The sequence below is a fragment of the Scomber japonicus genome, chromosome 5 (genome assembly GCF_027409825.1).
Source record: "Scomber japonicus isolate fScoJap1 chromosome 5, fScoJap1.pri, whole genome shotgun sequence".
Lineage (NCBI taxonomy): Eukaryota > Metazoa > Chordata > Actinopteri > Scombriformes > Scombridae > Scomber > Scomber japonicus.
In genome coordinates, this window is record NC_070582.1 from 29131210 (window position 1) to 29144724 (window position 13515).

General features: G+C 39.1%; 1 protein-coding gene across 1 annotated transcript; it reads left to right on the forward strand.

Annotated features, from left to right (window-relative positions):
- Positions 1-97: 97 nt before the first annotated feature.
- Positions 98-8543, forward strand: map1lc3b (microtubule-associated protein 1 light chain 3 beta). Its single transcript, XM_053319090.1, has 4 exons — positions 98-365; positions 4730-4785; positions 7858-7964; positions 8219-8543. Exons 1-4 carry the CDS (start codon positions 326-328, stop codon positions 8394-8396), a joined length of 381 nt encoding a protein of 126 aa, XP_053175065.1. The 5' UTR covers positions 98-325; the 3' UTR covers positions 8397-8543.
- The last annotated feature ends 4972 nt before the right edge of the window (positions 8544-13515 follow it).

Sequence of the window (13515 nt, forward strand, 5' to 3'; positions counted from 1 at the left end):
AGAGAGAAAGAGAGAGAGAGAGAGAGAGAGAGAGAGAGAGAGAGAGAGAGAGAGAGAGGCGCATGACGTCACCGGTCAGCTGACAGGTTTGTTTTGCTTGCTTGAGCTCGTCCCGATAAAAACAAGCAGAGAAGGAAGCGACGACATCAATTCGTTTCTTACTTTCTGATCATCATCTGTCACTATTTTATCAACGAGCTAGCGGCTCTGTGAGCACGGACACTTTTATAAACCGTTTTTAGTTTTTATATATAGATTATTTAGCTTTGACACAGCTGCTACCTCTGTTTTTCATCTACTGCCAACTGGTTGACTTTGACGCAATATGCCTTCAGAAAAAACCTTCAAACAAAGAAGGACATTCGGTAGGTTATATTTGTTTTTTTGCACCATTTTACACACAACTCTGCTCATTTACGTCTGTTAACTTTCTATACATGAATGCGGTGTGTTTGTAGCTGTAGCCTGAAGTGAATTACTGCGTTAATATGGACAGGCAATGTTAAGTTATTAACCCACTGACGAGTATTATCCTTCATCTTGTCCTTATAGTTGGGTTCATACTTTAACAGTGCGTTAAAGAGGCTAGCTTACATCAGAGATTTGTTTATGTGCAGCTAATTAGACAAGCTAACCGTGTACGGAGCTCTGTGCCAACTTAAATACAGGAAGATAAAGATAGAAATATCCTCCACTTGTTTACATATAGAGTTAATTACAGCACCGAATATAATATAATATAATATAATAAGGCTTTTGAGTGTAGGCCTGTCGTCGCCACAGTGTGTTTATTTGTGTCAGAGCGGTGTGGGAGAAAAACAAAGTGGTGTCGAAATGCAGAGCAGAGAGAAAGAAAGAGAGCTGCAGGATTGGGGGATGGGGCACTTTGTGGAGGAGAAAAGAGGAGTTTAAAAAAAGAGGGGAGGAAGGGGAGGAGGGGAGGTGGGTGAAATAGAACATGAAAGTGTGTTTAACGTGTCTTTTAGTTTCATTTAGTTAGATTAAGTTTCGCTTTTGTGTTCCCAGCACAGACAGCTCAAGACGAGGCCTGAGCTGCTTTATGTAAACACAGACACTCAGACACTGAGCTCTGCGCTTTGTCATGTAGGCTATATTAATAACGTTTTAGTGTTATTTGTAAGCTGTTATATACATTCAACCAACTCCTCACATTAAGTATGACGTAAGTGTTATACACATTGTGCAAAACTGGGAAGAACACGTTGTTTCTTCCCTGTTGTTTTTTCCCAGTATAGAGTCACTGCTTCCCAGTTTAACCTCACGTTATTGGTCCAAATTTGCACAACAGGAGCACGTGAGTCTCAGCCCCGCGTGGAGAAACAAGTTGTCACGTGGGTTGAACTATATCTGAGAACGGGCGATTTAGAGCACCCCTAAATTTGATCTCAGCGCCCCTAGAATATAAATAAATAATAATTGTATTGTATTCACTTTATTTTCTGACTTTAACACAACACTAGGCCCACCCTGAAGGTCTGATCCTACAATCGCCCCTGTTTGAGTGAAGTTATGGTGAAGCTTTTAACATATAAACATCTGTGTAATACCGAGACAAAGTCAGTGAAGCTAACTGAATCACATGAACATATGGTTCAGTGTTAGCCGCTGTTAGCAGTGTGACCACCAGCTGCTGGTTAGCTACTGCTGTGTCATTTCATTATTATGTAACCCCCCCACACACAGTCAAAATACTTTTTACTTTTAAAGGTTATACAATGGGCATGACAGTCACCCACACCGTTTACGTCCCATTACATCCGTTACAAAGCTAAGCTAAGACATTATAATCACCCTGAGAAGCATGACAAACCTCGAAGGTGGATTATTGACATTTGTATTTCTTACCCACACAACCGGAAATGACACATCTTTTTCATAGAACACCACAAACTAGGGCTGCAACTACTATTATATATTATACTAATTTATTTTCATTAGTTGCATGGTTCATAAAATAGTGAAACATGTTCAACACTGTTTCCTAGAGCCCATTGGTGATGTCCTCAAATGCCTCCTTTTGTCCACATCCCAAAAACATCCAGTTTACTCACTTTTATGAAGCTGGAATCAGAGAATTTGGAGGGTTTTTTTCTTAGTAAATGAGTTAAAATGATGAATCGATTATTCAAATAGTTGCTAGTTAATTTAATATTTAGCATCACTAAATATATCAGCCAAACATATCAGAGTCTTCTAACCACATGGATCAAATGATGACCTGCGTGCCACACAAAAACTCAAGCCTGTTAAACCTGTTATGTTTCCTTTCCAGGAAACCAGACTTCATCTGTATTTTTTATCTCTATCTTTTGTTTGGATTTGCAAATAGAGTCCCAACTTGTGAATAATCTATTTTTATCACGTGTCAAAACAGGATTTTTGGTGAGAGGAATCTATGAGAATGACAAATGGGAGCTGGGTGAATCACTTTAAGTTGAAAATCAGTGTTATACTGTGGGTCATAAAAATGAGTCAGGAAACCACAGAGAATATTCCATTCAAGCTGGACGCCGCTGACTAATTCCCATATTATGACGAAACTGTGAAAAAACCTACAGGCCTTTGGGTCAACTACTTCCCTGATTTATTTGTTTATTTTTGTACTTCATTGAAAAGCGATGACTCAAAGACAGTCTGTTGCTAGGTCCTGTCATGAGATGGACAAGTCACAGAGCTTCCCTTCTTTCTGGGTGGTGAATTCGTCCTGATTGAAATGTAAACATAGAACAATTCCTTGAGTTTAACATGAAAATGGCATCCTAAGTAAGACAAATATTTCCCTTTGGCAGCAGCATATAATCAGATGATTGAATTAAGTAATCTCACAGCGATCCTCTTGGCAAACATCATTCAGCAAGCGTGTCACAAGACTGGATATCTGGTAACTCTAAACTTGAGCGAACTTCTCTGATGACTCCACTCTAGATGTTAAACGCTCTGGATGCTTCTCCGTCTCGACAGAAGGTTCCACTGTAATTCACAACCCCTAAAAAGTGATGGTGATCGTAATGTTCTCACTGCTGTGTGCTCCGGTTTGTTGTCTGACCGTTTTGACCACAATACAAACACAGTGTTGTTATTGATGTTGTCAGGTCAATGTGCACTAGGCCTGAGGTGTATCTGTTGCTGTGTATTTTGGCTCAATTACACATGAGATGAGGTTAAACTTCACAAAACACCTGCACTGGTTTATGTCATCAACACTGTCGCCCAATCAGAACATCCAGATGTACGTGAAGATGATTTTCAACCCTCTTGTCGTGTTGCTGTCGGCCGTCTTTGGGGTCTAAATTGACCTAGTCTGGTTTGACCTTCAATAAAACACTTATTTTGGAAATTGTGATCAATAAGTCTCATTTAAATAAAATTATAGTTTATTTTTTAGTTTAAAAAAGGCAGAAATGATTAATCAGTTTTACTCAGAGGAAAATATGTTGACAGATTATCACAAACTAATAAACTTAGTCAGGATACAGTTTTGAAATCATTTCAACTATTTGAATGGCAGCAACATAATCTTACCTGTTGTCCTCCTGGATCACAATTGAGCCAATCTTACTGTTTGTAAAGCATAAAGTACAAATTATCACCCAATTCAATGAAAGCAGTGATGGTTATACTTCTACTACTACTACTAATGTAGCATGGAACCACCCATGTGATTTTCAGCCAATTAGATGAGATAAATCCATATTTCAAAGTCAAATGTATTCATAAAGCACATTTCAAACAGCAGTTGACCAAAGTGCTGAACAATCCAAAACATAAAAGCAACATAGCAACAACATAGCAACAACACAGAGACTAATGTTGTAGTTGAACTCATACTGCGTTTAAAGCCAAAGAATTCAAATGTATTTCTGATATAAAAACGGGTCAAATTTGAGAGTTAAATGCTGCAGCTCTTACTGAAAGCAGCTGGGAAACATTAATCATTGACACTCCTTCAGGAAGGTCTGGGAACATCCGTCTCATCTCATCCTGCGTCGACTTATGAATTCGATCCACATTATGTAAATGAGACATTTGGGTTTCATGGCTTGCAGGCGGCTGTGGTGTGTTTGACATGCTTGTGTCTCATTTATTTATTATTCATTTATTGTAAGGGAAGCAAAACCATACAGGGTCATGAATGTGTAATTGCACTGATTAAACAGAAAAGGAGTGAATTGTAATTTTTATGTGATAATCTTGCTAATCGCTGTGGAACAATGCGGTCACAGCATGAGTGGATTTAAGGAAAAGCCCATTACGTTTTCACTCGAGAGCCTCGGCCCACTAAGCAATCTGTTAAATACATTGTTCCCTCATGTTTCCATTGGGCTCTATCAAAAACCCAACAGTGTAATCTTCAATAATAGTTTTATAGTTATTATTTTTTTAGATGGGATCTGATGAATTAGAGCTGACTGCAGTCTTCAGCGTGGGTCTTAGAAGTATGTATGATATGTGACACCTCTACAAACCTGTTTAACCAGAGATCATAAGAACAACAACACTGTTCTTCATAGGCATTACACACAACAGACAGGTGATTTAAACACTGCACAAAACATCTGTTAATCCTTGTTTATTTGGGGTTTTTTTTACCTAGATGTTTATCTTTAGTTTTGACCTCATTAATGTTTTATCAGTGTGACCCGATTCTCTTGACCTCTTGACTTCTGTCAGCTGGTTAACCACTGTCTTTTTTTTTCTGCCCTCACAGAGCAGAGAGTAGAAGATGTCCGACTGATCCGGGAGCAGCACCCCAACAAGATACCTGTGAGTGCACCCACGTGTTTAAAAATCAGATGAGCCTTCACTCATTTGCTCCAAAGCTGAGAGGAAGCAGATTTTACGTTAGAATAACCGTCAGGGTAGGAATCAATCAGCACGATACGTGTTCCAGGAAGACACGAGTAAGAACAAGACCCTTTACAACGGAAAGCGTTACCACATGTTTCCTGGCTGTACTCTTTTTTTTTTTTTTTAAATGTCAGTCACTTTAATTCTCGTGTCGGCCTTCTCTCCGTTTCTGAAGGGTGATGTGTCGCCTGTCCCGCCCCACCGGTTCTCATTTTATTAATTTAGATGAACAAATCAGGCGTGGGTTTCTACTTTTCTAGCAAAGGTTGACTGAATTGTAAGCTTGTGAGTGAGGCGAGTCGGTCGTCTCTTAGCAACTGCCAATAAACACACACACATATACATGCACCTCATGTTTCACCTGCTCGTTTTATCATTTTGAGATAGAGTATCAGCACAGCCTTCCATCTGCTGCACCCAAGTAAGGCTACAGCTCATCTTAAAAGCACCCCAGTGTGTGTGTGTGTGTGTGTGTGTGTGTGTGTGTGTGTGTGTGTGTGTGTGTGTGTGTGTGTGTGTGTGCGCGTGTGCGTGTCTGTTTCCTGTGTAGTCTCCTGGGGTTATAAACTGCCATGTCATGGGAAGTGTTGAGACCAGAGGCAGATGCGCTGTGTCACTGTAATGTAACTCCATCCAGACAGCCACATTGGAGCCATTCAGGGGTGGGGTGTGGTGGGTGACAGACTGATTATAGCTCTCAGTTCCTGCCTCGCTTGAACAATAAAATCTGCCTCCGTTCATGTGTTAAAGAGACAGACACGTCTTCAAAATCACTGCCTGATGCAGCAATGTGTTATTATTTTAATATTCATCATTATTATTTATACAGGGAAAAGTTACAGATGTTACAGATGAATTATCTACAGCTCAGTAAACTTTTTTTTATGTGTTTTTCCCAAGAAGCATATTGAACAGATAATAAAAGACACAATTAAAGCCCAAAATAATACTGGATTTCTGTGGCCAATTAAACCAATTTTATTTTATTTTTAAAGAATTGTGACCAAGGTATATTGTGAGTGGGACATTTTACAGATGGAAAATGAACTCATCAGCGCTCTCTAGTAGGCAAACTATGTAACTGCAACACTGTTTCTATATTATACATCATTCTGACCAATTTACTGGTCTGGCTCCTTATGCAATTATACAAACGATCAACTGACCAATTGATCTATGTATTACAGGTATTACATTATGTATTATTATATTAGTATATCAGCTTACATTGGAGAGCTTGGATGAAAATCAATATACAGAGGCTATCATGATGGATAATTCAATATCATCGATCTGGGATTTGGTTAGATGTTTTTTCTGTCTTTAAAGGGGCTTTAATCAACATTTAAAGGAGCTTTAATCAACTTTTACAGGGGCTTTAATCAATATTTAAAGGAGCTTTAATCAACCTTTTAAGTGGGCTTTAAACAACATTTAAAGGGGTTTCAATCAATATTTAGAGGGGCTTTAATCAATAATTGTTCTAATAGCATACAGGAACGATGGATCATATGAAGGTGTCGCTCCAAATGGCAGCCACACAAAATGATTTTCAGCCCTCAGTTTAACTGTTTCTTTTTGCTCACTATCACAGCTCTCATCAGTATAATTTACATTCAAAGGAAGCAGCTGTTATTTTCTAGCTGGTGCTCGTAGTGAGTGGAGCATTTAGTAGCTAAAAAGAGAGAGATTTCCTTCAGGAGATGGTGGAGACCAAACACAGAGCTAAAAGGAGAGTTAATATCGGACTTCACGTTCCTTTTTTTGTTATTTTTACTATACATTTTGGTAAGGCATAGTGAAAAAATGGGGATCAAAGTGCAAGGAGACACAACTTAAGTAAGACTAAAACAGACATGTCTCAAAACAATACGACAATAGAAGAATAAATATGAAATATAACCATTACATACTGCTCAGGATCAGATTAGGATTAGACCAGTTTTTACACTCGAGAGCTGTAAAAACACTGTAAACACATTTCTTTCAGCTGGACCTTTCCCACTATAAAACACTACACAAAAACAGAAAAATAAAATGCATCTTCTCTACATTTTTGTGCAGCTGATACACATTTTTTTATATGCAAAAAGTTGTGTTTATTAAAACCAAATCCAAAATCAGCATTCAAACAGCTGGAATTAAAACCTATTAGAGATAGAGAGAAGCCTACTTTATAGTCAAGTGATAGACTTTTTTGAACCTATTTGAATGTTTTGGCTCCATAAAATGAAATTCTACACATTTGTCATCATATTCACATTACAAAATCATGTTTAAAGACTTTCCTAAAGCATCAATCGTGACATCTTACTATATATTTACAATAAGTAATAAGTATAAGTATACTATGATGATGATGATGTTATTATTATTAATAATAATAATAATAATAATAAAAATAAACATCTAAAGATAGTGTGTGTGTGTGTGTTATGCAGATTTTAAAGCCCCCCACAAAATGTGTTTTTTGAGCTTTAATTTGACTCGACCGGCATTCAGACAGACTGCTGCCACTCCTGGAAGACGCAGCCTTATCACAAGCAGCTCAGACCAGCTAATGAGTGTTTTCTATTGTATAAAGTGAGAGTCAGATGCTCGGCGGCAGCCAGCCTCAGATGATCACTGTTACAGATGACTCATGTCATTGATGATGAAGCGCTCCTTGTGCCTCTGCACTGCTCTTCATCAGAGCTCTTTCACAGCAGCACAAGTCTTAACTTGATTAAATGTCTGAGTGAAAAGAAGTCTCTGGACAGTTTGACAAAGCAAGAGAGACAGTGTTCTTCGTCGTCTTCATCATCATCATCATCATCATCTGATATGTGTGACTTCATCTTCCTGTTTCATCCCTGGTATCGATCGCAGACGTCAGATTAGAAAATGGTCAGGGTAGAAAATACAGCATCTGTGTAACTGTAGAGCACTCACTGATGTGTGTTTGTGTGTGTGTGTGTGTGTGTGTGTGTTTGTGTGTGTGTGCTGCAGGTGATCATTGAGAGGTATAAAGGAGAAAAACAGCTCCCCATCCTGGACAAGACCAAGTTCCTGGTGCCAGACCACGTCAACATGAGTGAACTCATCAAGATTATCAGGTACACCTCAACTCCTCTCTTCTCTTCTCCTCTCTTCTTTCCTTTCCTGTCATCTCCTCCCCTCTTTTTCTCCATTTTCTCTTTTTTTGATTTCCTCTTCTTGTCCCCTTTCCTCTCTCCTCTTTTCATTTCCTTTTTTCTTTCCTTACCTGTCCTCTCCTTCCCTCTTTTTTCCCCTCCTCTTCTTGGTTTTCCTCACCTTTCTCTTGTCTTCTCCTCTCTCACTCCCTGTCATGTCTTCTCTCCCCCACCAGGAGGCGCCTCCAGCTAAACTCCAACCAGGCTTTCTTCCTGCTGGTGAACGGTCACAGCATGGTGTCCGTGTCTGCGGCCATCTCTGAGGTGTACGAGCGGGAGCGGGACCAGGACGGCTTCCTCTACATGGTCTACGCCTCCCAGGAGACCTTCGGCACCGTCGTCAGCGCCCAGTGAAAAACGGCCTTCCTTCTTCTCTTCCACCCTGGCCAGCGATTGGACAATTCTAGTTTTTAGCCCCCCCTCCCTCCTCCTTCTCCCACCGCCATGTTTTCTCTCCGGTAACACGGTCGTCTTTGCCACGTTAGTCTTTGACTGTAAGAACTAAAAAAACACAGACGCAAACCGCTAAATGTTTTAAACACGATAACGTTAACGGCTCGGATCAGTTTCGGGGGCCGTCGTCTCTCACGTCGCAGCGTTCCAACACACTTCACCCCCGGTAGCATAAAAGCCACGAGGGTCAAACCAGAACAGCAGAGTTTGAGTACAGAAACCCATCCCCCAAAAAATCTGACTCAAGGCCATTAGTCTGTTAGTGTGTGTCTCTGCTTCTTTTATCGTCTCTGGTGAATCAGCTGTCACGGCAACGTATCCACAGTTCGTTTTTTTAAGTATTGTGGTTCCGTGTCTCTTAGGCTGTGTTTATGTTAATGTGTATATATACATTTCAGGTAGCAGGTATTACACGAAAGTGGTGCGGCTCCACCACTTATCTACACATATATATACATTAGCCAATGAACAAAGCCGACCTTAGTTTTAAAGTTTGTGGAGACAAATACCTGAAAAAAGAGAGTGAGAGAGAGAGAGAGAGAGAGAGAGAAAGAGAGAGCAAGCTTTGGCTTCCTGAGGTTTTTTTATTGCAGTCTGAGGTCAAATTTAGGAGTCGGAGCTTGGAGAAGAAGATCCTTGTTAAATGAAGTCAGCCGCATCTCTGCTGTGTGTGTCTCGTCACATTCCCTTTACGCTCCTTCTTCGGTGTTTTTTACCCTCCCTGCCTTCGTAGCCTATAAAAGCATCTTCACTGTAAACAAAAAAAAAAAAGACGTTAGGAAAACTGCTTTGCGCTCCAAACAGATGATTGTAGTTTGCATTTAAAAAAAACAAAAAAAAAAAACATTTTAAAAAAACCTGCCTTGGTGTACAGATGGTGATGTTACGGCTTATGAATATAAAAAAGTGAGAGAGTGTAACCAAGTTGACTTTGGAAACACTACGAAGAGCACGGTGTGAGGAGGGGGCGGGGTTCTGTAAATGCTGATGTTGGTGGAGGGTTTGGAGGGGAAGGTCGCTTAAATTATGACAGCGTTAGTTTCCTTTCCTTCGTGTTTTTTTTTTGCGAGTAATCAGAAAGGCGATGAAGGAGGAAAGTGAAAGAAAAGAGTGAAGCATGGGTGTCTGTGTTTCACCTTTGGACCCAGAGCTGCCACTGCTGCTCTATAACACATATTGAATATCCTGTATGTGCGTCTATCTGTCTGTCTGTAGATGGACCTTCACACCTTCCTCCTCCTCCTCCCTCCTCCTCATCATGTCTCTTTTAACAGATGGAGGTTTAGCTGCTTTTGTATTGCAGTATTTTATTATTAGTTTTTTTTGGTTCATTTTTATTTAACGTGATTTTTATCTTTGATCGTACGACACGTCTCTCTCTACTCTTGCTGTCCACACACAGTATGTGAAGTAAAGGTGACTTTTTTTTTCTTTTCTTTTTTGTGTTTTTTTTTTCCTGACTAGTAAAAGCCACTGTGTGTTCGTTACAGAGGGGTGGAGCATTTGTTTTTAGTTGGTGTCTTTTTTTCCCCCGCCTGCTCCTCTGTTTCACACACACACGCATCCACACACAGCAATATCAGTCAGTCTCCTTTATGTATTTATGTTGGTATTTTATAAACAATAAAAGGAGAAAAAAAAGTAATGATTGGGCCTGCTTCAGTTATTTCCCCTCGAAACACTTAAACAGACACAAGCTGTTAAATGTTTAAAGACAGTTTGTGCCGAGTCATGAAATGTGAAGTATCTGCAGTAAAAATGAAAGAAGTCCAGTGTGTTGTAATCAAGTCACACTTATACCACAAGTTATCAGAGCATTAACATGTGTCAGCTGTCACAAAGTTAAATATAGGCTATGTGTGAGAGCAGCTATAATCAATATTTTTATAGGATCACAATGATCTTAATGGATATGATGATGATGATGATGATGATGATGATTGTAATTTAAAGATGAACCCATGTAATGTAGTTTTAAATTTACAGTTGTAGTTATTGAACTTAATTAATGGGATGTAATGTGTACTACTTAAGTACAATTTTGAGGAACTAGTCCTTTACTGGAGTATTTTCTATTTGATGCTGCTCTCTACTTTCACTCTTACTACATTTCAGAAGGAAATATTGTACTTTCTAATCCACTACATTTATTTGAAAGCTATATTACCCTTCAGATGAACATTTTACACCGAAAAAAACATGAATGACACTACACATTAGGGGCCCCATCTTGCGGATGGTGGGCGTGGCACATGTGTCTTTAGTTTCCCCCCGCGCAGTTGTCATTTTCTCGCCCTGCGCCCACGTTGTCTAAATAGCAAATGCACTTGCACCAGTCTGTGCGCCTATGGGCGTGTTGGTCTCAAAATGAGGTGTGGTCAGGCGCATTGGTGGCGAGTTGCTATTTTGAGGCAGAGGAAAGCGATTGCGCTACTGACCAAAAAAAAAATGATCTAAAGTCACTGGCACATATGTCACTGTTATTTAAGGGCGCATTATCAAGAGTCCAATATGCTCCTATATAGGCGGGAGCGCAGCGCGCAGACACTGTGCTTGTTACGCACACACGGGCGCAGCAGCACACAAACATGCAAGACATCACTAATAAAAGGACCACAATGTGAATTCGTATTATAATGTACATCAACATATTTTTAAAAAGTCACAATGACGTGCCACCATATATCAGAATCAATCAATGGCAGTAATGATCGATGAAACTGTCAATGTAGCAACGTGACCAATCCTGGTAAATCTGTCATCAAACTAACTATCCGCCAAGGTGACAGCGCACCTGGAATGCGAGATGACACTCTGATTGGTTTAACACGTGTTACGCCCAAAACACGCCTATGATTAATGACATGACTTAAGTCCGACCCTTTTAGACCATGCGCCTGGCGCAGTGACCATTTTTCCGCCATTAAAATAGCAAAAGTGGATTTGGATATTCCCAAAAGGGTTGATGACGGATTTACCAGGATTGGTCACATGACTACATTGACAGTTTCATTGATCATTACTGCCATTGACTGATTCTGATACATAGTGACATGTCATTGTGACTTTTTTTTAATATGTTGATGTACATCATAATACGAATTCACTTTGTGGTCCTTTTATTAGTGATGCGAATTCCACAGAGAATTCACATTTATTTGCAGTGTGATTTATAAGTGCTACAGTCAGTGACATGATCAAATACTCAGTGAAGTTCTTAATGAAACGGAAGGAAACGAAACTTTTGCACAACTTTGTTGTTGTTGTTGCTGTCAAGGCAACATATCTTATAGGTTATATCACATAATATTATTATAACAGCCAACGTAAACCCTGATCCACACATTGTGTCTCATCAAGGTAAGGCTATAGCCCTACTTAGATGTAGACTAATCAGTTGTTGTGATTTTATGAGTCATCCACACATTGATCTCATCAAGGTAAGGATAAATCCTTACTTAGATCTTGGGGCTGTAGTATGGCTATAGCCTTACTAGATGTAGGGGCTGTAGGAAGGCTATAGCCTTACGTAGATGTAGACTAATCAGTTGTTGTGATTTTAGGAGTCATCCACACATTGATCTCATCAAGGTAAAGCTATAGCCCTACTTATATGTAGACTAATCAGTTGTTGTTATTTATTGAGTCATCCACACATTGATCTCATCAAGGTAAGGCTGTTGCCTCACTTAGATGTAGACTAATCAGTTGTTGTGATTTTATGAGTCATCCACACATTGATCTCATCAAGGTAAGGCTAAATCCTTACTTAGATCTTGGGGCTGTAGTAAGGCTATAGCCTTACTTAGATGTAGACTAATCAGTTATTGTGATTTTATGAGTCATCCACACATTGATCTCATTAAGGTAACGCTATAGCCTTACTTAGATGCAGGGGCTGTAGCCGCATCCGCTGTGCGCCAACCGTAAAATGGGGCCCTAAATCAATATAATGGCTGAAAATGATCCAATATTTTGCAAAGAAAAATTAATCAATTTTAACCCCTTATCGTTCATTTTACAACCCCTCAGATTTATCATTTGACCATTTGGAGGGACCTGTAGCAGCCAATAAGTCCAATAACGTAATCACTTTGACCATTTTTTATATGTAAGAAGCCAATAACGTAATGACTTGCCAATAATAACAGTAACATGCTGTTTATACATCTGTGTATCACAATGTACTGTTTTAATTTTCCACCGATGTCTAACTTGAATCACTGCATTGCATTTAGCTTGTAAACAGCTACCAGAAATAATGTATTTTTTGTAACTCTAAAGATAACATCTATTCATACATGTGTAAATATAGATCTGTTCCACATGCTCCCTGTAATTTTCTATGGATGAGAATGGTATTTTTTTTATCCATGAAAAAGAAAAGAGAGATCTGTAATCTTTGTGTTGCTCCACTGGCTCATTTTAACACAAGTCCTTCAGTCATCTGGCAAAGTTTCAACATCTACCTCTGACTGTTTAAAGTATCATCTAGATTTATATTCAGGCTTAGACTAAAAAGAGCTGACAGGAGCGAGAATGTGCCAAACACTGACAGAAAACTGGATTTCTGGGTATAAAAGTCCAGCGTTTGATACATTTCATGATGAAATGTTTGTTTATGCTGATTCTTTCCATTTTTTCCCCCCAACAGTCCAAAACTCCAAAAATCTTCAGTTTAAAATGAAAAGAGGAAAGAGCAACAGATCCTCCACATTTTAGAGGCTTGAATCATCCAATATTTTGTAGTTTTCCTCAATAAATAATTTAGAAGTAATAAAACTAGATCAAAGAATAACAAATAACTTGCCTGAATATTTATTTCACTTCTTAAAATGTCTCTTTCAAAATAAATCTCACAGACAACATAATGAAAGTCAGAATCAGAACAGATTTTATTACTCAAATTGTTTTTTCCCCCCTTGGAGTCAAATTTTAAAACACAATAAGCAATAACAAAAAAAAAATAATCTGACCTATACTTGAACCGGATGATTATAAACTGCATTCAAACATTTGC

Excerpts from the sequence above, each read along its gene's own strand:
- map1lc3b (XM_053319090.1), top strand. The coding sequence starts at position 326 with ATGCCTTCAGAAAAAACCTTCAAACAAAGAAGGACATTCG. Across the intron at positions 366-4,729 it reads CAAACAAAGAAGGACATTCG|AGCAGAGAGTAGAAGATGTC; the intron begins GTAGGTTATATT and ends CTGCCCTCACAG. Across the intron at positions 4,786-7,857 it reads AGCACCCCAACAAGATACCT|GTGATCATTGAGAGGTATAA; the intron begins GTGAGTGCACCC and ends TGTGTGCTGCAG.